General features: G+C 39.3%; 1 protein-coding gene across 1 annotated transcript in view; it reads left to right on the plus strand.

Annotated features, from left to right (window-relative positions):
- Positions 1–23,556, plus strand: part of LOC113534834 (tyrosine-protein kinase CSK) — a 38,989-nt gene that overhangs the window by 1,123 nt on the left and 14,310 nt on the right. Inside the window, exons 2-4 of the mRNA XM_026927810.3 lie at positions 20,571–20,650; positions 21,893–22,006; positions 22,863–22,975. Coding sequence (XP_026783611.1) covers positions 20,636–20,650; positions 21,893–22,006; positions 22,863–22,975 — 242 coding nt within the window. The 5' untranslated portion in view covers positions 20,571–20,635. The remainder of the gene's footprint in view (positions 1–20,570; positions 20,651–21,892; positions 22,007–22,862; positions 22,976–23,556) is intronic.

The raw sequence follows: 23,556 nt of genomic DNA on the forward strand, positions 1-23,556 counted from the left end.
AACTTTGCATCCTTTCCGTGCAACACACTGCCAAAAGGAAACACACTCCGATAGACAGACGGCGTTGGAGATCCACCAGGAGGTGCAGGGTTTGGCTAGAGAAGCCGCTGTGAAATGAAATGAAGCGAGTCGATCCAGGAGAGAAACTGGGGTAATCTGACTTTTTGGCACTCGGGGCCCTCGGAGGAATCCCACGAGCGAGACAGCAACATGTGACGGATCCGTATGCTATGTCTGAGTCGTGCAGGCTTTCCTCCAAACCCACTCATCCTCTACCTAGTGCATGTTAACTCAGAATCAGCATCTGAACAACTTCAGCGTTAACGAAACGCTGAGATGACGCATTTTTTTTCTTTCATCGAAACAATTTTGTACGTTTTATCCACGATGCCGATACGGTGCGAGTGGAAATTATCCCTCGCTTCATCTCTACTTAAAAAGAGCGATGCAGCGGCGCTTTAGTCTTTTAGTCTCTGTACACTCTGCTCAAGCTTCCTAAGCTTTTTTTTTTCTTTTTTTTCATGCTAATACCACCATCAGCGCCGTCACGCTCGTCATCTCATAGATCACTAACTAGCCGAGCCTCTACGTCATATTGCATTCTGGGACTTTGAAACTTCCTTTAAGTGACTTACCAGGAATTTGACATAACGATGACTCATGGGCATTGTGCCAGATTAGAAAAGGAAAAGAAGTTAAATTAATAAAGTGCCGAGTGTGGAGAGTGGAGTATTTACAGATTGAGCAGTGTGTTATGAGGATTGTATCCGGTGGAGTTGATGTTTTATCCACTCTCAGCGAACACGGTGGTGTTTTTGCAGTGTGTGAACTGAACACATAAGACTTTAAGTATTAGATGGAAACGTAGTTGTGATGTGGTTCGCTCACAGATTGTAGTATATGTATAGCTTTGTTTTCAGCTTGTCGGATCACGATGCACAATGCAATTTTCTTTGGATTGTATCAAGGTTAATCTCGAGTATGGCTTAAGAAGAGATTTGAAAAGAAGTCCATCGACACTGAAGCTGATCGGTTTAGCCGTATTGATTTTTTTTTTTTTCTTTTACAGCTCAAGCTGGATTTGTTATTCCACTAGGAATGGGATTTCAGGAGGTGATTGTGGGTCTGCTTGAGCAACTCTCTTAACCCTGATTTAGTGCTGATTTGAAGGATACGCTTCCATCTAAATGATGGAGAATTCTAAAAATTTTTACAAATTGGTCAATGTGGTTAAGCGGTGCTTCCAGGGAAACCATGGCAACCGGTAGGAAAGCCAATCCGAGACCAGTGTCAAGCTTGTTTTGTCGTTTTGAAGTGGCAGATGGAGATGCTTTTTTTTTTTTTAAACCAAAACCACCGTTATACAGTTAACTTTTTTTGTTTTAAACTACGGGGAAACAGAACATAAGATTTCCGTATGTTAAGTAACGTATGTTACCGGCGGACGTCTGTAGTAATTCTGAACAATTCGCACAGGATTAAAAATCCCATGCGTGCTACACACACCTCATTTGCTGTAGGGGGCGTGGCCTCTGAAATTGCGCCGGATCGTTTGTAGGTCACGTGACCATAGCAAGTCAAGTTTGTCGCTTTCCCTAGCGTCGCTTCTCCTTTTAAACATCAGCTATACTGTTAATCTGCATTTGTAAACCGGGTTTTGGTGCGAGGATGGAAAAGAACGAGCGCTCCTGGAGTGTATTTATAACGAAGTCTTTGTCCACGTGATATAAAAGAATCTTTACTGACGCATCAATTCAGACGTGATTATGTCTAAGCTTATATTACCTGCTGTTAGTTTTACTGCTCATTTTATAGAAGGTGTAAACTTTCTAGACACGTACATGAACAGTCAGTTTAAAAAAATGACTGATATGACGGATTTGGATGGGATGAAAGTCCTGGAGGTAATAATTCTGTTACCGCACCTCAACATTGTAAAACTGTAAAATATTTTCTCTAAACAATATTCATAACATAAGTGTTTTATTAGGTGACGCAAAATATGTATGAAAGCTTAAAACCGATGAAGCTGCATCCACTCTATACAGTTTTTCCTACAGAAAAATAACTGACCTGAATAATACACACACTGTAACCATGGCAACACTGAAACAGCTAACTAGCTAGATTATCTGTCCGTATTTATTACGTGTAAAGGGTTAGCATGATTTGTCGGTGTTTAGCCTAGCTGTAGTGAGGAGGAGGTTTTGTCCTGTGTGTTAAAATATAGCTCTAATTTTTTTGATATGTCGGAAATTTTCTTATAATTAAATATTTTTTTACACGTACGCTGTCTTCCATGTTGTTGTTGTTTTTTTTTTTTCTCGTTTGTTCACAAAGCTGTGACCCTGGTTGTGCTTTGACCTACACTAACTGCTCAGGAGATAAAAAGTTTTAATATCTGTCTGAGTTTTTCTGAAAAGTTAAACATTTTTCAAGCGCTTATTCTTTGCTTTTTTTTTTATATAAATCATGCATATTCCTCCCACGTCCCTGTAGGATTACTTGTAAAATGTGTGCGAGGGTCGAGGAAAAATAAAGCGCTTAGTGTGAAGGCAGTGTGATGTGGTTCTGCTGTTCATTTCGTTGCTATTCTTGTCTTTCTTCTCTATTATGGTTATTGTATTAGATAATGGTTATGCCTGAGCACGATGTCGCGCTTTCTCTCTTAGTGCCACATCCCTTCATTGCTTTCTTCCACTGTTAAACACGGCACGGTCCCGTTTCTCGTTTCATGGCGTCACTTCGATACGATGAGGTACGATTCTGCGCCCGAGCTTCCTGTCAGTATCGCTGTTATTTGGTGTGTAAAAATGCTGTGAGTGCAGCTTGGCTTTTTTTTTTTTTTTTTTTTTTTGGAGGCTTTTTGCCTGAAACTGCGCCCACCACATCATGGAGCAGGCTCAGTGGTGTTCTTTTCTTGAAGAAGAAAGGCTTTCGGGTGCATTTAATTACATGCCTGGTGTGTGTGCATGACATTTCGTCCTCTGTGTGGTCGCGCAGGCTCGTGTATTGATTCGGAGAAGGGTGGGTGCGGTGTCTTTGCTCAGGATATCATGGATATCGCTTCTTCTCCTCCTCCTCAGATGTCAGGCGCTTGAGAGACACACAGGAAACCTCAGCCTCTCATTATTTTTTTTTTATTCCTGGGTTTGAAATATGCTATATATATTTTTTGCTGAAGTTGTAGTTAGAAAGAAAATGAAGCCTGAAACAACTGATTGTGCCTCTGATACTGTTAGGAAAGTGCACTGTGACATTTTGTGTGATGATGATAATCATATAACTATCTTTTCATACGGAGCATCTAATATCTGCATATGAAAACATGCGACTTTGTCACGTAAGTCTTGTGTACGCTGTCACGCTAATGACCAGACGACACACATTTCATCATTAATGATGGCTGTGCTTGGTGGAAATATCAAGAGCTTCTTCCTACAAGTTAAAAATAAATAAATTAAAAAAACTGGTGATAAACCGGTGTTTAAACAGTAACTTCTCTTGTAGAGTGTGTGAGGACGACTGAAATGAGCGCGGTCATTAAAATGAACGAAAGATGCCGTGAATTGCGTGCACACACAAATATTAGTGCAGATGAAGTGTTAACGAGAGAGAGCAGTTCAGTTCAGCGAGCACTGAGACACGTGGACGTCCTTCCCTGTTGCTCAGCAGAGTCTACACTTCACTCATGAGTCAAAATGCGAGTTGCATGACCTTGCGCTCATTTTTACTTCCCACACTCGCTGATACTTCTCTTCCAACTCGAATGCAGATACAGTTTAAACACAATAACATCTTCCTCATGAAAATCAGCACGAGGAGATCATGGCTAGCGGCAGATTTTGCTGAAATCAGCCAAATCGTGCTGATTTTCATGAGGTTATTGTGCAAACAGCTGATCTTACATGAGCACTTTAACTGCAAGTTGTCTAATATATACGACTCGCAGTTAAAGCGCTCATATGAGATCAGCTGTTTTGCGTTTTCTGTCCTGCTGAGTGTAACTGTGTGAATGAGAGGAGCTGATCTAAGATCAATACTCTGCTTCTGTTAGTCCATAAGGTTGTTTTTTTTTTTTTTTCTTTTTTTTTTTTTTTTTTTTTAAATAAACAAGGCCCGAGTGGCACGGAAAATCCCCCAGTATCCAAGTCAATCAGAGTGACGTTTCTGTACAGCACTGCATCCGATTAACTTACATACATACATACATACATACATACATATTAGCATAAGGGTGAAATTATTTAGTTAGAGAAAATGCCAGAATATTGTACTGAGCTTGTTATGAGGATAAATCTCATAAACATAAACCTCTGTCTATACCGGCGTGGTGCGACGTATCAAAGCAGCTGGATGTCATTTATTTTTAGCGTCGGTTAGCGTTCGTATCTCTCCGTCTGTGGCCCGCCACATGATGCTGCTCTGATTGTGGTGTGCTGTGGTGACGTCGCACTGATCAGGTTATTGCCCCTCTCTACCCATCACTTGCACTTTGACTCATCCTTCAGCGTGAAAGGAACATGAAGTCTAAAGGGCCGTAAACACGCTTGGAGGAGCCCACTAATTGACCAGTTTTGTATACGACAGCTCACAGAGCCTTGCTCAATTAACAGGGAAGAAAATATTAACTGTTTTTATGCCAACCAAATACACATGAATGTGCAGAAAGATAAATACTGAGGTTTCCAGGATTTGCACTGCAACACACAGCTTCATCTAGACAACTATGTAAAGTATGAAAGTAGGAGACTGTAAAAGACAAAAATCTTGTACAAAACACCAGTTTAATGAATCCTGCAAACATGCTATAATGAGTGTATAATATCAACGTTATTACATATCCTTAATTCTGCAATTATTTCTCTCTTATATTTTATTTCACAGTATTTTTTCTGAGGTATCTTGTGTATCGTGATATCTTTCTCTAACATTTTTATGGGTTTTATTTTTGTTTGTTTGTTTTTAAACTAAATTATAAACTCTGACTGGAAGCAGTTGTTTTGATAGTTTTGTATGGTTTTAAATCTTTAAATATTTAATTTTAAATTACATTTTTTTTTAAAAAAGGTAACAATAATTGTTTCAATGTTAATTTATTTCTGCTGACATTAAAATATCAAGCTTAGTTTTTTAATGCAGCGCGTCTGTTTTACTTGCATTTTATTGTAAAATTTTATTGTGATGCATATTATTATTTTGCATCACATCGTTATATTTTGATCATATCGTTCAGCCCTACTTGTTTCAAGACAAAAATGGTGTTTTGAATGATTAAAAATTAGGCTTTTTGTTTTGTTTTTGTTTTTGTTTTTTTTTTTTTAGAAATGTTAATAAATTTTAAAACTCCCATTAAACCCATGTGCAGTTTTAAGATTTTCAGGGTGATTCTTCAGTAATGTGCGGTAAACAGTTTTAAAAAAAAAATAAAAGTAACAGTATATTTTGGATATCAAATCAGTTGTCTAAAATCCACCAGGCTGATATTTTCACTGTTGATCTGCGCAGGAGAGCATACATTTCCCACTGACCTTGAGTGAAAGTGAGGACGCTGTGCGAATCCAGTCGAGATCATGTGAGATGGGGGGAAAGGGGCGGGGCTTCCTGGGCGTCAGTTAATATCCGAGAGTTAGAAACACCTGTCAATCATTCCAGATTAATATTAATACCCAGATCATCTCATCTCCTGTTTTTATTGGGGAGGAAAAGAAGACTCTCTTACTGTATTTTTAAGTAATAACTCATACAAACGTACTCCGATGTTAAATTGTGGCGCTCCAACACAAATTGCGTAAAAGCTAGCAAGTCTGGTAATATAATATAATATACTATAATATAATATAATATAAAATAATATAATATAATATAATCTGAATAAATGCTGCCGGATATGATGGCAGTGTAAGATGATTATATTGTTATATGACACAAGCATAGTCCACACATACAGTACAGATCCTTGCGTTTGTCCATGTTGGTGTGTTTTTCTGAATTTCACCTTCTCTACCGCTCAGCACGCAGCTCAGCGTTATTCTCGAGTCAGTTGACTTAACAGTTGATGACATACTATCATTAGCTTGTCGTGCTCATGTGAGCTTTTTTTTTTAAACCATTTTCATGTGATCAAGATATTTTCGAAAATGCTGCACATGTGAACGTGATAAAAATGGGCAGTTTGGATGGACCCGTAGTGTGCGTCATTGTGCAGTCCTAAAACAATCTGTGATCTGTCTCTAATGAGTCAGGACTTCATTTTAGCTCATAGCGGTTTCATCTCCGAAGCTCTTCGTCCGTTATCGTTAACAAGTCGCCACTCGTGTCCGTTTTTCAGCTGCGTATGATTGTTGTGTTTAGACAACGCCATTCTGTGTCCCGAATGAATCCGTAGTGGCTGAGAGCCAAAAGCCGTCTTCCTGCTTGTGTGTGTGTGTGTGTGTGTGTGTGTGTATGCGTGCGTGCAGCTGCTCTGTGCTTTTGTGCGTGTGTTTCCAGCAGAATGGCGTCTTTGTGAGTCGACGTCGGGAGGCAAGAAATCAGCGTGCTGCCTCCATCTGGCCAGCCATACTGCCACTTGAGGGTTTTGTTCAGCTATCAGACGAGAACACGCACTCACACACACACTCACACACACTCACACACACAATGTACATACTCCCGCTTATGGAGATCAGACACTGACAGGGTGGACTAATCCACCCGATAAAGAGCAAACACACAGAGGATCAGGGAAACAGCTATAATTATAATGTGTGAGTGGAGAAGGGAAACGTCAAACATGTCCCACTCTTCACACAGCTTTGTGGTCAGGGAGGCTTTATTTCTGTCACTGTATGTGTGTGTGTGTGTGTGTGTGTGTGTGTGTGTGTGTGTGTGTGTGTGTGTGTGTGTGTTTTCTATTTCCTGTACCACTCTTGCACATGCTATAAGAATAGCATCCATATTACAATAGAAGCCTGAGAACATTGATGCAGAACAGCTCCTGAAACTCACACGTGTGTGTGTGTATCTGAGCGCACACACGCACACACGCACCTGTGTTTCTAAATGTGGGAAATGTCCACTTCACCTGTAGCACAAACCCAGAAAGAGGAAGAACCTAAGCAAATCAAACTCGCAGCTGTTGAGGCTCCAGAAAATGAGAATTGTTTTGAGAATTGTTTTGTTTTTGCGCAGGACAATGGTCACGTGACCACACACGTTTTCACGTTGATCATCAGCCGCTGCATTTGCATGAGTTCCCGATTTTTGCATTTGGAGGATTTTAAAGCAGGACTCCAGCCTGTGAAGGCTGATCGCTTTGCATTGTGATAACTTGATTAACTCGAGCCTGGATTAAAATTTCACACCGTGGTCTTATTTGAATGAAAACATGACCCGAGTTTAGACACACACACACACACACACACACACACTGTCTCTCTGTGTGCGGTGTATGTGCTGGCGTGTGTTTTACTGCACATAAATAAACGACCTGCCTGCCCCCCTTCTTGTCACGATTATGTTTTTATCACGATTCTGGCTGATGATTAACGTTCAGCTCAGGCCTTGTCTTATGAGAGTAATAATAGTGCAATATAATGTACATGAGATGTAACCAAATATGAATAAATTATTCTGAATGAAAACGTTTTCTGAATAGATACAAATATAGATATGCTGTGTTTTCTTGCCAGAAGTGTTCACAGGGCATCTGGTTGAGATGAGAGGCGTGCTGAGATCATGCAAGATGCAACAGAAAAGTTGCACGAGTGCATGGTTTTTAGTTTCATGTGAGCACAAGCGAGTGCACAACACACACACACACACACACACACACACGCTGCACGATGCATTCACGGCATCCTTAGTAACTGCCTGGTCAGTACGGGTGTAACCTTCCACACGGTATGATACGATGCCATAGATTCTGATACGCTGAATCTTATACGATAAGATACCATCAGTTTAGTTTCTTCTGCTCAATATGTGATCAACTTTGCTCAGAATCCTGCGTAGGCCTACCGTGAACTCGTAATTCAATGACGTAGAGAAGGATTAGTTTAAAAGTACCAGAGATCCAGGTATTTACACGTCAGTTTAAAAATATTTTTACTCACCAGTTATCTGCCCCTTTTCAATAATAATTGATTTATGATTGTTGCATTGATTCATTTTTATAAATTGATTCATCAACTCATTCATCAACTCATCAGTTCGCTACCCCTTTACTAGTCAGGGTCTCTGTGGATTAAAGTTATGCTACGAATTATAGAAATAGACCTGACAAGATTCGCAAGTATGTACAAACAAAAATAATAATTATGTGAGCAGGATTAATAAAGTTGAGAGCAGTTATGAACTGGAGTGATGTAGCTGAGGTGGAGGAACTGTCAGAGGGAGAAATCACACCGTGCTGGTAGTAAAGTTTATATTTCATTAAAAAAAAAAAAAAAAAAAAGAAGTAAAGATTGAAAAACAACTCCTTCAGTTTAGGCCACACCCACTCCAAGTTTAAATCCAGATACAGATAGAGGCAGTGTCGTTGTGTTGCTGTCCAATGCACAAACACACACACGTTTATCAGCATTCAATTTCATCTTTCAGACTGTATTACAAAAATATTCCAATGAAAAGTTACTTATTAATAATTTCGTACTTATTATTTACATATGTACTAATAATAAATAACTGCATTCCTCGCTAAATAAAGAGGGATAAAGTTCCTCAAACGTGTCATTTTAATTACTATGACAAACGATCTATGCTGAGTAAGAAATTGCTTAATATCTTTTTTTTTTTTTTTTTTTCCCAAATAATTAGAAACGAAACCAGGATCTATGCATGAATATTTATTCAGGAAACGCCCACCTTCCATATCCTTCTGCCTTCCGAGTTAGCTTCGTATCCCTAACTAGCTTGCAAGGGAAGGTTTCTGGGTTTAAGGAGCTTTTTTCTTGACATCACTGCCCAACACTTTTTTTTTTTGCATGAATATGTTGTGTTATATACCATTAAGGAGTTAACCAGTAATATTCTCCATTTTGAGTTATGTTTAAAGGTGCAATAGTCCATTTTTTATTATTATTTATTACTTCTAGAAATAACCTGGAAAATATTTAGAGTATGATAAAAAATAAAACTAAATAAAATAAAACTACTGGTTTAAGCCACGACCTCTGTCGTACTAAGTGGCTGCGAAAAGCTGTTTGGAAAACTGATTTCTGATCCGAAGGGCTTGTTTGTATTAGGACTCTCCGGGCCACCGTAGATCCTGGGGGCGGAGATGTGTAAACATGGGCAGTAATCTTACCTAATGCACCTTTAAATATAGATCCTTTTTTATAACGGTGTTGAATTGCGTCCAGATGGCTCGATGTTGAGCAGCTTTAAATGTGTCTCAGATAACTGATCATGTTCCAGGATGTGTTTTATTTTCAGTTAGTTATTCATTTCAGAAGCGGTCTTTCTGCCTTACCTGCATTCCTGAGCTACTCTATTAGGGCTAGCCCGAATAAGTTCAAATAAGCTCGAATATTTCCTTCCTTCTCTAATTAGTACCTTTAGCTTCCTACTCCGTATATAAGTGCACCCTGTAGATAATATAAATAAGTAATGGTTTCTCGACGCTATGTAGTGCACTGTATGAACAAGCTGAGATTCACCCAATCGCAGATCACTTCCTGGAAGAGTCATGTGACCTAAATCATGTGCCATTACATATTTAACGACTTTGTAATTGCTCAGAGACGACGTTATGCACGAGTTGATCAGAGTAAATCTAATGATTGACCCTTATCCTTAACGTTTTGACTTATTTAATGTTTATTGTTGCACAGCTACTAAAATAGCTACAACATTTTTAAGTTCGCTGAAAGTAAACGTTCGATTGTTATGTTTTTATCGTAACCATGGTTTATATATCGCACCGTAGGACGAAGTATCATGGCGTATTATTTGTTCAGACTTTTCAGTTTGTGCTTAATTTTAAGTTTAATGTTTTTAAAAAAACGAGTATTCTGGAGCTCGTTCAAAAGAATAACCGTAAAACGTTGTCTAGATGTCTATGGTGATGACGTACTCTGATAAATCTCCTGTCATTCACTGATGATGTAAGCGTGTAGGTGTAACCTGCACATCTATGGGAAATGATGAGGCTTATTTATGGATGTTGCAACCAAAAATAAGATTGTGTGCGCATTTCTAATGAAGCCGTGTGGAGAGCGAGTAGGTGGAGGACAGAATTTTCCATCAAGTAAGTGCATTTTTATAGCATCATGTCCATTATTAAAGTCTACAGCTCTTTACGCAGAGACAGAAAAGAGGATTTTGCACTTGCAAGATGTTACTCAGCTTTTTTTTTTTCTTTTAAAGGCGAAAGAGAAAAGTAACTCACACTCCAAGGTGAAAAGGACAAAACAGTGCACCTTACATCACTTCCTGCTAATAATTACCAGGATGTAATCAAGTAATAAAAGTGTGTTATAGGCAGACAGACTCAGTTTTTGCCAGAACTCGTTTGCCAGGTTTCAGTTTCTAACAGTTCCTGCGCTTCTTATCTGTGAGCAGCCATTTTGATTTGTCGTCACTTGCTGAACTCAGGGTCTTGGAGTAGGAGTTGTGAGTAGAGGGGGCTTTTCTGGAGGGTTTTCCTAGTCAGAGATCGGAAATTACAAGTTACGACCTTCAGTTGAATGTAGCATAAGAACTCTCTGATACGAACTGAATTCCTAGAAGCCCCGCCCCCGTCATTCCGATCTCATATTAGTAATCTAGTAACCAGCATTCCTGTTTTGACTCTCTTTTCTCCTGCTCGAAAAAGACGTGGTGCTCTCACTGTGTTTTCCCTCTTTTTCTCCCCAATCCCCTCACACCAGCCAGCTCTCTTCTATCATTCAACATCTACCAATCACTAACACGTGCTTCCTCTGAGACATGTGAAGTAGCAACTTTTCTCATTTTCTAACACCCTCTGAGGAAAGTGCTATCTGCCCTCTTCCACATACATGACCTCACAGATGCTCACGATTGGCTAGTGTCCTTTGATTGACAGGGGAGAGAGAAAGCGTATGCCCCTCCCACTCAGTGAGTAAAGACAGTTTTGCTCGCTTGGACTTCCAGCTACGGACCCGTGATCTCTGGACGAGTTTCAAGCGAACGTTTTTCTGTTGCGCCTCTCAGGAGCCTGCACTCTGGACTCCTGTCAGGGTTAACGGAGAATATTTTGTGAAATATAATACATCAGTGTGTATTTTTGACTTAGCTAACACTCGGTGAGTATATAGCTAACATGGGTTAACTGTTTTTATCTGGGATTCTACAGAAATTTTGGCCAGTGTGGAAAAAATCAGCAGGAACTTTTGTTTTTTTTTGCCAGAAAGAAAAAAATTTGGGCCAAAATTTCAACCAAAAAGAATAAATCGGGCTACAACGACGTTTCAGATCAAACATTTTGGAAATCATTTTAACGGTAGTTAGAAAGTGATTCAAAACGCTGTTGACGCTTCTGCTCCAGTCATCGCCGATGCGTTTGAACAGAAATTTAGAGCAGCAGATGAACCGAAAATTTCAACCACGTGGAAGCATTTGACGCTTTTTCGTGTTATTTTTTTTTTTTACCGTTTCCTGCTCTCGGGGTCATCAGGTCTGATGGCTGTATCTTATTGCTAAGATGTTTTCTTTTGTTGTTGTTGTTGTTTGTAATAAAACCCCAATACTTCCTCACTGATGAAAGCGGAGATATGAAGATGATGAGTGCGGTGTTTTTCCCTCCAGGCGCTTTCACCGGCTCGCTTTACAACATTAACCGGCGAGCGAGTGTGTAGCGATGAGAGGAAATTAGAGTTGCTTTAAAGCTGAGCTGGAGGTGTGATCTCGCGCGTGTCCTCATGTCTCTCGGGAAGACTTTTCAAGTTAGTGTGAGTGTTAGTGTGAGTGTTAGTGCTGTCTCTGTAACCTGAGTGATGAACATTTATTGTTCACGTGGTTTTATTTCATTATTAAACATCACGCCGTCTCATGAAGAAAACAGCTAAGCATCGCTAATCTGATTTATTACACCTCTCTCTGTGCATGTAGAGTAAGAAGTGTAAGAATGTCTATCATTCTCTTGCTCTCTTTCTCTCTCTCTCTCTCGCTCTCTCACACTCTCTCCCTCCTTTGTTCTCTTTTCCTCTCTTCCTTCCTTTCTAGTTGTATGATCTTGATTTCTGCGCTGAACCGCAGTTGCTGATAAAAAGAGCAGAGCTGCAGATTGCTTTTGCACCAAGTTTGCAGAAATCAACACTGATGCACAAATAACAATACTGACTATTCATTCTATTCTCTCTCTCTCTCTCTCTCTCTCTCTCTCTCTCACTCAGTCTCTTTTCCCCTCTCTGTCTCACTCTCTCTTTTTTCCTGCCTCTCTCTCTCTTTCTGTCTCTCACTCTCTTTGTATTTCTCTCTTCATCTCTCTCTCTCTCTCTCTCTCTGTCTGTCTTGCCCTCTTTTTACTTCTCCTTGTCTTTCTTGTATTTCTTGTCTCTTTTACTGTCTCTGTCTGTTTCTCTGTGTATCTCCTTCTCTCTGTTTCTGTCTCTTTCATGCTGTCTGTCTCACTGTTTCTGTCTCTTAGTCTCTCTGTGTCTGTTTCTCTCCATCTGTCTTTCTCAGTCTGTCTCTCTGTCTTTTTCTCTCTCTGTCTCTCTTGCGCACTCTCACATACTTTCTGTTTTTCTCTCCCTATCTCTTTGCCTTTCTCTATCTCTCTCTCTGCCTCTCTGCCTCTCTCTCCTACACACTTTCTCTGTCTCCCTCTCTGTCTCTCTCTTTGCCTCTCTCTCACACACACACTTTCTCTCCATCTCTCTGTCTCTCTCTCTGCTGATTTCACACTGATGCCTTTAATTCCTCAGAGTGGTGCTGCCTGAGGTATTGTTCCCCTCGCTGGGTTAAACTGAGCTTGATGGTGCAGCAGGACGTTCAGAGAGCTCTTCCAGGCTGATGATGTGATGATGTAAACGTCTGGTGATGAGGCTGTGATAGGAAGTGCAGTAGTATCGACTCTGCGGCTGGGTCACATGACGATATCAGGATCGTGATGAAGTTTAGCACAGTCCACTTTTCTGACATTTCATATCGCTGTCTTTATAACATTATTCTGGAAGCAGCTCATGTGAAAATTCGTACTGTATCTTTAAAACCTTTTTCTTTTCCCTCAAATCCCTTCCTCAGGCTCACACACTTGTTCTCTTGTGTGTATTTAGGGAACTCCTTCAGCGTGTGCTCTCCCTCGTTCTTTTCCTCCACTCTCACAGTCTTTTTTTTTTTTTCACAGCTCGCATTCCTTCCTCCCTCCATCTACAACAAGAATTTCCGTTGTATTGTCTCTCTCGCTGTCTCCCTCACTTCCTCTCTCACCGTCTCTCTCTCCATCTCTCTCTCCATCTCTCTCTGCCTGTCTCTCTCTCCGTCTCTCTCTCCGTCTCTCTCTCCATCTCTCTCTGCCTGTCTCTCTCTCTCCCTGTCTCTCTCCATCTCTCTCTCTCCATCTCTCTCTGCCTGTCCCTCTCTCTCCATCTCTCTCTCCCCATCTCTCTTTGCCTGTCTCTCTCTCTCACTGTGTTTCCATTTATCTGTCTCTCTTTTTCTCTCTCACAGTCACTGTCTCACCATCTCTCTCCGTCTCTCTCACTGTGTCTCCGTTAATCTGTCTCTCTCTCTTTGTCACTGTCTCACCGTCTCTCTCTCTCTTTCTCTCACCAACTTTCTCTGTCTCTCTCACCATCTCTCCATCTCTCCCTCTCTCTCTCACTGGGTCATTGTTTATCTCTCTCTCTCTCTCTCTCCCTCTCTCTCTCTCCAAGTTGAAGTTCACAGTGTGCTTTATTGGCATGACTGTTTTAACAATGTTGCCAAATTAAATTAATACAAAAGTTATATAGACAAATAATAACATCAAACAGAGGAATAGAATAGTAATGAATAGTGTTAGGATTAGATTAGATTAGATTAGTGTTTGTTGTATGATGAAGAGTGAATATGAGCGTAGCTGCCAGTCGCACACTTCCTTCATGTTCCTCTGAAACACAGCTCAGTCTGTGCTCGGTGCTCGGAGAGGAGGAGTTTGGGATGATGGCTGGGAATTTACGCTAATATTCCTGTCTAATGTGGTTCTGTTGTGGACAGATCAGAGTGAAGTGCGTCTCTGTTTCTACTTCCTGTAGGTCACGCTGTTGACCGAGGCTTTGTTCTCTGCTTTATAGGGTTTAGTGTGTCTTCCTTTTTCAATTTCTAAATTGTGATCACTCGCTCTGTGTTTAGTCAGAATTTGTCTTTCTTTCAGGTTCTTGTTCTTCAGATGATTGGATTTGTGTGTTTAGTGTCGAGTACGTGTTGAGTTTGGTTTGGGATTTCATTTCATGTTTCCACTGTTCAGTGTACATGCTCTTGGTTGTGTGCGTGGGTGTGTGTGTGTGCGTGGGTGTGTGTCTTTCTTTCACCAAATCTCTCTGCTTGTCTGTCCCTCTCCTCATATCACTCCATGTCTCTCTCACCATCCCTCTCTTTCTCTCTCACCCACTTTCTCTTTCTGTCTGTCTGTCTCTTTCTCTCTCTCTCTCTCTCTCTCTGTCTTTGTCTATCTGTCAGTCTCTCTCTCTCTCTCTCTCTCTCTCTCTCTCTCTCTCTCTCTCTCTGTGTCTTTGTCTGTCTGTCAGTCTCTCTTACTTTCTCTCTTACTGTCTCACTCTCTAACTGCCTCTGTCTCTCTGTCTCACTCATTGTCTCTGTTTATCTGTATCTCTGTCTCTCTCACCCCATCTCTGTAATTTATACCAGCATAAAAATGAATGCTGTCTCTCATTTTGCGAATGTACATGTAGCACGCATACACACACACACACACACACACACACACACACACACACTTCCTTCTTGTGCCTGAATATTCACAGGATATAAATAGCAGGAGTTGTGCAAACTGCCTCTTCCTCATCAGGCACCATTTTGGCAAAGAAAGATGAAAAGAAAGAGTCTCTTCTTCTCAGCAGTAGAATGAGAGGAACAGATCTTCTTCATGATCATCAACGTCATCGTCAGTGTGGCCCTCTGCATGGCTTCACGTGTGTGTGTGTGTGTGTGTGTGTGTGTGTGTATCTGCTCTGTACTCCATTCTGTAACAAACACACCGTTACAGTAGGCAGAAGACGGATTTCAGGACACAGTGTTGTGAGCGCTTACAGTAAATTTGGGGAAGATTAGGATTTGTTTGTAACGCACTCAAAGACAAAAACACAAACGCAAACGTGGGTGCATGAGGTGTGTTTACTCTACAACTTACTGCACAACACTAAATATTCCTAATGTTAGATTTCTATTCTACTCTGCTGCTGTGTTTCCTTTAACACTATTATAAACACATGTAATTGTGTTACGCTGTTGTGTCACCAGAACAGTGATACTCTCATGTACTAACAATAGAATTATATTAAACACGTGATCACATATTTATGCACAGTAACGTGTCCGGTTAACTCTAATGAAACGGCTATACAGCGAAACGGTTAATTAGTGTCGCTATTGATTTCAGTACTTTTTCAGTACCAGTAATCCTGCCACAGTCATCCATGACGGGAGTCTCGAGAGCAGAATTAGCCGTGCTGTGTGGGAGGGAGGGATGGCGTCCTCTCTCTCTCTCCGCTGTCAATCACAGCGATCGACATTGACGAACCAATCATGGCTGTCTGTGAGCTCAAGTATGAGGAAGAGGGCTGAAAGCGCATTGAATGAGACGCAACGTGAGCAGCAGGTCAGAAAGATGCAGTTGGCTGGTTAGAAGCTGATCCTGATGCCTCTACTAACCTTGTTTTATTCTACTATTCATCCGACACTCTGCATCTTTTCAGCCGTGCAGGTACTGATCTGACGTGCTTATCGTCATAGCGACAGGAAAGTCATTAAAATCATTCACAGTTAATCAGTTAATGAAGTATTTAAATCTGTTTATTTGAAATGCTCGGCTCGTGTTCGTTCCCCCTCGGCTCGGGCTCTGAGAGCTGAGAATCGTCTTCACCGTGCCTGTGTGGATTTGCATAGTCATTAAGGTCACATTTCCATATTTTCAGCGGTGTTCAGTGGTGCAGGCTGTAAACCACACAATGCAAACTCTGTGCAGGATGCTGACTGCTCGCTCAGCCTGCACCTGACCCGCTTTCAGAGTTAAGAGGAGAGGTGATGTTTTTTTTTTTTTTCTTTTATTAGTTTTAACAATGTTTCATATTCTCTTATGGGTGCAGAAGTCATGAAAATGTTAGCTAGCTAAATTTTCAGTGTGCATGCCCAGAAGCCAACGATAATGAAATTTAAATCAAAAGTACAACAAGCTAATTATGTGCAGCCAAAAATTTTTAAATAGCCCGAGACCTTTCAGTGATCACGTCGCTGATGATGAAGCATCGTCTTTTCACTCTCGACAAATAGCCAGAAGTAGCTGTGGCTAACGTTTCAGCTACGCGTGTTCAATTCCTCTCTGTGATTTTGTTTTAAATGTGACTGCATCTTGTGCTAGCGTCAGCATGTTTGTGCTGCTTTGTCCTGACCCAGATTAGTTTCCCTTCATATTTCTGATTCTGAAAAGACCACTCGACATCTGTTCAGGAAAATTAGTCGCTGGAGTAAAAATAGTTCCTAGACTTTGTGTTTAGTGCAGCAGGTGATGGGATTCGTAAAGAAGTAACACACAGTGGAAATCGAAACAGCGAGAGTTTTATTAATGAACCAGAGTGTGTTAAGTTTAAACAGGAAAAAACTGGCACTTGAGTTTAAAACGAGATCTTGTGAGTCATGTGACCATCGCTGATGAGTTTATACGCACTGGTCGTTGCTAATTGTGATTAATAAGAGCGGTAACAGTGTTAGGACTGATATCATCCGTAAGTTAGTGAACGCTCGCGGAGTCTTTCCTGCTTCTGTGCATCTCCTGTCAGAAAGATGATGACCATTTCTGAGAAAGAATAAATGCCAAGGAGGAAGTTTGTGGGTTTTCAGCTTTTGCCATGGCCTTGACATCAAACATTTTTATCTGAACATGTACACACTGTTTTTTTTTTTGTTTTGTTTTTTTTTAACATAAAATTACAGCAAAAAAAAAAAAAAACTGTTATTGATAAAAATTCTGATCAGGCGTGAGAGTGACTCTAGCATTTGTGAAAATCTTCTTTTGCTGCTTTTTATCACTCTGAATTGTGACAAACCACACACACACACATTCTTACACATTTTGAGGGCTCTGCTCTATTTTTGGCTTTGGTCCGTTTGCAGCAGTCCACAATTAGAATCAGCTTCCTGTTTCTGCACGGGTGTCAGGAACACACACACACACACACATGCACGCGCACACACACATAAAAACACACAGACACACACACAAGGCTGCTGTTTTGTCATGTTTTGCATTATTTACCACTCATCTTACAGCTGAACGCTCCAGATTTTACCATATCGCACCGAGTGACCCTTTGTCCTGTTTTTTTGTGTGGTCTCCTTGGTTACGGGTGAGCTGTAGGCGTAGTTTTGTGTGATAAGTGCCCTATCTGCCCCCATCATGCTCAGATTAAACCCACTCAACATTCTGGGTGATGGAAACTCTGCGTCAGCTTCCACAGCCTTTCTGACTTTCACTTCCTGTTCGTTGCAGGAAGCCAGAGAGGGACCACTCAACTCTGTTCCCGTGATGCAGCAGGGTGCAGAGGCCAGACCACATCTCAACATTATGTGCTTTTAATAAATCTCGTAATATTGTAGCGCAGGGCGAGCACACCAGGGGTAGGGCTGGTGATCACCATCATGTGATCATCATTTATCACGATATTATATATTATATATTATCACAATCTATACAATATTATATTGTGTCGCAATACGAGATATTGTGAATATCGTGAGATCTTTGTATTAAATAAAATAGCTTTTATTTGATACATGAAAACTATGGACTACAGCATTCAGTTCAATTTTTTAAAGTGTGAAATTTTAAAATTATTATAATTTTTATTTCTCCTTTTCAGTTTCAGTTCAGTTCATTTTATACAAAATGTTAATTTTTTAAATAAAAAATTCAAAAATACATATTTCTGTAATAATTCAATAAATAAAATGTTTTTTTTTTTTTAAGGCAACACTTCTATATTGCTGTACGGTTTATGAGATATTGTGATACATTTCATGTATCTTAAAAATGCCTTCAGGAATCGTGATATATTTTAATAGAGATTTTAATAAAAAGTTTGTGACACTGGCTGAACTTTGGCGTCGATTATATTTGTTAGCATTATTCTATTTGTGCATTAAATGCATCTAGTTATTTCTTTATTTAGGGAAAGAGAATAGAAATGTTGTCAGTTCAGTACAGATGAGGTGGGAATGTGTTTCATAACACAACCGCACAATTAGTAACAAATTAGTGACTGAGTAAAACCACCTTTTTTTATTTACACTTCAGTCAACAAACACTATCGTGAGACAAGTCAACAGTCATCTGGCAAACTTGAACTAAGAAGTGTCCTTTTTTTTATCGGAAGTATTACTATATAACATAAATAATTACTTTAATGTATTTATTTAATTCAATAATGTAAATAATGGAGATATGTACATTTTACTTTAAATGATCTAAATATGAATAGTTAATTACTTAATTATTTTAAGTAGTATCACACCATGAAACCTAGTAAATATTAATATTCAACAAAATAATTAAATTTACTTACATATTCTTATGAACCTTAAGGTTTACAGTTCAGTAAGTTTTAATATTGATATTATGGCAGTTAAATTTACTTTAAAAGAAGGTGAGGGAAAATTGTAAGGAGGATTTTTTCGGGTAAATCTTTTCTACAGTGTATGATGAGGGACAAACAGGTTCTATGGACCAATCAGACGGCTTGGGTTGTCCGTTGTCCCTCAAAACTAGCGGTTTAAGCCTCAGGCTTATGATACGATTTTGATTTATAAAGCAGTGGTTCGATATTTGATGATAGCACTGAATCTGCTACGATACGAATCATTTTATTATCTTCTCATCGATATGATGAGACCAGCTTTGTTGAGAATGTGGTGTAGACCTGCTGTTAGTTTGTGAATGATGATGTAGAGAAGGACTGTTTTAAAAGTATCAGAGTCTGTTTAAAAAAATTATAAAATATGAATTAGTATTTACCATCTGTCCTTTATCAGTTATAATCTATAATAATCTATTTATGATTGTTGCTTCGATACGTTTCAGTTATTGTCTTTTAAATCGATGCTTTGATCCAACTCATCCGATCCTTACGCCCCAACTCGTAAACTTTTACTCTACACATGATCTAAGTTCCTGCTTACATTTAGCCAATATTTAACCACCTTCAGAGCTCAAAAATGGAAGAAAAACCAGTAATGAGAGTGGAAGAGAGCGCTGGTAATAGTAAATTGTAATGGATGGAATGCAGTAGTTGCAGTATTCCACGTTATGGAATAACTTACATGAGAAACTTGAAGCCTTTAAATGATACTTGAGGCTGTGTATTAAGAACTTGGTTTAGTGTGATCGCTTCTGTTTCTAACTGATTTGCAGTATAATCTGTTCTGTCCTGTTTTGTTGAACACATGACGGCTGGGCATGTTAGCCACGGCGTGCTTGTAGAAGATTTTTATCTCAATGACAGATATGACAAAAATATCACATCACTATTCTCAAAGACATTTCTACAATGCACAATATATATGTATATTATTTATGATCTTTATATATATACATATTATATATCACAATATATATATTATTTATATTATTTGATGTCTGCAAAAATTTTTAGTTTTTACATTAAAAAATGTTACAACTGTATTTATAAAAATGTATTTAAAAAATATAACACTGAAAATGTTACTGTAGAATGAAAAAAGTACACTTTTTTTTTGTTTTATATTTTTTATTTATAAAAATAAGTTTTAATAAATTTAACAGAAAAATCAGAAATTTTAATTCTCTAAAAAGATTAGAGTATATTAACATCAAATTAGCAACTGCAGTTCATAATTATTAAAAATAAGACATTAAAATGTAATATCACGATATTCAGAAAAACATATTATGACCTACTTTAACACAGTATCCATATTATTTCGTTTTGTCACCCAGCCCTGGTGACGTGTAGTTATATAATTCAAACATCTCCATAAGTGCCTGGTTAAATAAAGTTCTAACTTCATACCAGGATGTAGATAAAGCTGTAATATTGGATAGTGCATTTCTCACATTATCAGTGTATCCTGCTGTTCCAGCTCAGAAGTGCTGATAGACACACAGTCAGTTTTTTTTTTTATTTTTAAGTGTTTGTGGAGGATGAAGGTCATTCAGGTTCGCTGGATTTCGGCTGAACTGCTGCAGTGAGGTGTAACTCTTGTCAGTTGTGGTGACGGCGAGCAGACATGTGGCGTTTATTAACTTCTGTTTCAGCTCACACCGTAAACCAGCACGAAGTGAAACTCATTTCTGGTTTATAAAAGCTGTAGGCAATGTCCATGTTCTCCATCTTTGAGGTTTAATGGGTGTGTGTGTGTGTGTTTCTCCTCAGCTCTGATGCTACCTGTTACCCTGTGACACCTGCTTGAGGAGACTGCGACCCCCCCGACACACACAATGTCTGGGCTACAGGTACACACAAACACACACACACACACACACACACACACACAGTCCTGAGCAGTGATGCATGAATCCTTCAGTAGCGAAAGAGGAATGTGCACCACGGCTCATCCGGTTCATCTGCTGCATCTCGCAGTTTGCTGAAGCGGTTCATCACATTTTCAGGAAATGAGACATTTTTGGTTTCCCTTACTTAAAATTCAGTTGCTCTTTTTTTTTTCACTTTATTAATTCTGAAATCGTTGGTGTGCAAACGTGTGTAACTCTGAGCAATTGTATTTGGTCATGTGCGTGTAGCTAGTTCCTTTTACTCCGGAGTTCTTGATTATTTCACATGTTCTCCTGTTCTTTTCAAAACTGTCCCCATCCTCAGCAAACCAGAGCAAGGGCACAGAACACATATTTATCAATTTATAACCTGCATATGTAACATGTCACATCTTTATAACCTGAATATATATATACAATGTATTACTATTACTATATGTACAATGTATTTATAACCTACATATACAATGTTACATTTACAACATATTACGTATTTATAGCATGTAAATCTTATACCATTATAACATGGTTAAAACGTTGGATCGGAAGGTCGTGAGTTCAAATCCCAGCACCACCAAGATGCCACTGCTGGGCCCTTGAGCAAGGCTCTTAACCCTCAACTGCTCAGTTGTATTAAAAAACTATAATAATAGAGCTAAATGTAAGTCGCTGTGGATAAGGTCGTCTGCCAAATGCATTAAATGTAAATATAAATATTTATAACTCGCATATACAATGTGCTACAGATTTATAGCATATACAATGTTATGTTTATAACACGTTCATTCAACATATTACATATTTATCACCCATGTACAATGTCTTACATATTTATATTGTACACAATGTTACGTTTATAACATGTGCATAGAACATATTACATATTTATAACCCACATATACAATGAATTACATATTTGTTACATATATAATGTTACATTTATAACTCATTCATACAACATATTACTTATTTATATCATAGATATACAGCATATCACATTTATAACATGCATATACAACATATTATATTCATCATGCATGTACAGCATATAACATATTTCCATATTTATGAAGTTTATGTAATGCATGTTTATAACTTATAGAACATTTGACATATTTAGAACATACAGTTATGAGAAAGGAGTGAATGGATGTGTTGCACGTGTGTAAGCTTGCTTCTCTGCTCTCTCTCTCTCCTGTGCAGACGCCATGGCCGCCAGGCACGGAGTGTGTGGCTAAGTATAACTTCCAGGGCACCACAGAGCAGGATCTGCCCTTCTGTAAAGGAGACGTCCTGAGCATCATCGGAGTCACTAAGGTAGGAGTCAGCACGGGGACGGGGGAAGCTCCTCACTCACTGAAGCGGCAATTACAGAAACAAATCAACACCGTAATGCAACACGGTGTGATAAATGGCTAGAAAAAGAGTCCTTAGGTTGACATTTTTATTTTGTGTGTGCATATAGGTATAGATTGTCCTTTTAACGTGCTACAAGATTTGCCTAAAAGGAACTACAAGATTTCAGATTATCCTCTCGAATTAAAACCCCCGATTCCTGGAACCTTTGAAGAACTTCCCGTGAACAAACATGACTTGATATGACAATGTCTTTCATGCACGATGTCAGGATTTGTGACGTTGTAAAGTAGCTGGCAAATATCACAAAGCCATTTCTTTCTGAAAAGCACTTTGATGGAAAATGAATTCAAGCTCGAGTACGGATGTTTGCTTGAATTATTTGTGCATTTGGGGATCCTGCAGTGATTGCAAGCTGTATTCACCATTATTCATTATCTCACTGTACGTTTTGTAATGCTACTACTTACGCTTTTCACAGCATTCTGTGCATATTTTTTTTCTGCATGGCAGCATCATCAGAAATGCAATTTAGATGAAACAGTCACAATATTACATCTTTTAAAAGCATTGATCTGTTGATTTTGCCTCCTGGTTTTGGTTTGCTGGTTTTTCTTAGTACTCACATTTCATGTTTAACATTTTAAAATTCTGTTTATTAGAGTAAGAATTTGGAAATGTTTCAGTTTTAATTTTTCCCTAGTCAGAAACCATAGGGGATGAAAACTTTTTCTGTCAACTGTAGTTCACATGGATACATGATGGAAATTTGAATTGTTTAAATTTGTTTATTTGCTAACCGTTTATGTTTCCACAGGACCCTAACTGGTACAAAGCAAAGAACACGGTGGGGAGGGAGGGGACGATCCCAGCCAACTACGTGCAGAAACGAGAAGGAGTGAAATCAGGAGGGAAACTGAGCCTGATGCCGTAAGCTCTCTCTCTCTCTCTCTCTCTCTCTCTCAGTGCTGATAGTGTCTTTTATAATAGGATCATCAGTACAGGAAATGATCTGCAAATGCCAAACTGTGATTCTGCAGTCCAGATGATTCCTTGTGCATGACTTTCATCAGCTCCAGCTTTTCGGTGTGCTTTCATTCGGCTCTGTTTTCTAATTCAATAAGGTCATCTAATCAGGGAACTCCCGGTCCTCTTCATTAATGACCTCATGAGCACTGAACAAACACAGATTTATTTTATTTTCGTTCTTCTCTCGATGCCTGTCTCTCTCTCTCTCTCTGTCTCTCTGTCCGTGTGTCTCTGTGCCATGGAGGCAGATTTGAATCAGTTTGAGCGATGGCTTGGCTGTGTCAAAAAGATGGAAAAAAATATATATGCAAATGCTCTGTTCGCTGTAGGGAGAGGAGGAGAGAGACAATCAGGCGTCACACCTTTTTCAGGAGTGTTAATGGATCTAGGAGCATGAAATCGAATGCTCAGTCCCTTCCAGTGCACCCATGACGCCCACATGCCAGCCAAATGAGGGATTTTTAATGCCTTTAGACTAAAAT

Source organism: Pangasianodon hypophthalmus, chromosome 6 (genome assembly GCF_027358585.1).
Source record: "Pangasianodon hypophthalmus isolate fPanHyp1 chromosome 6, fPanHyp1.pri, whole genome shotgun sequence".
NCBI classification, from domain to species: Eukaryota; Metazoa; Chordata; class Actinopteri; order Siluriformes; family Pangasiidae; genus Pangasianodon; species Pangasianodon hypophthalmus.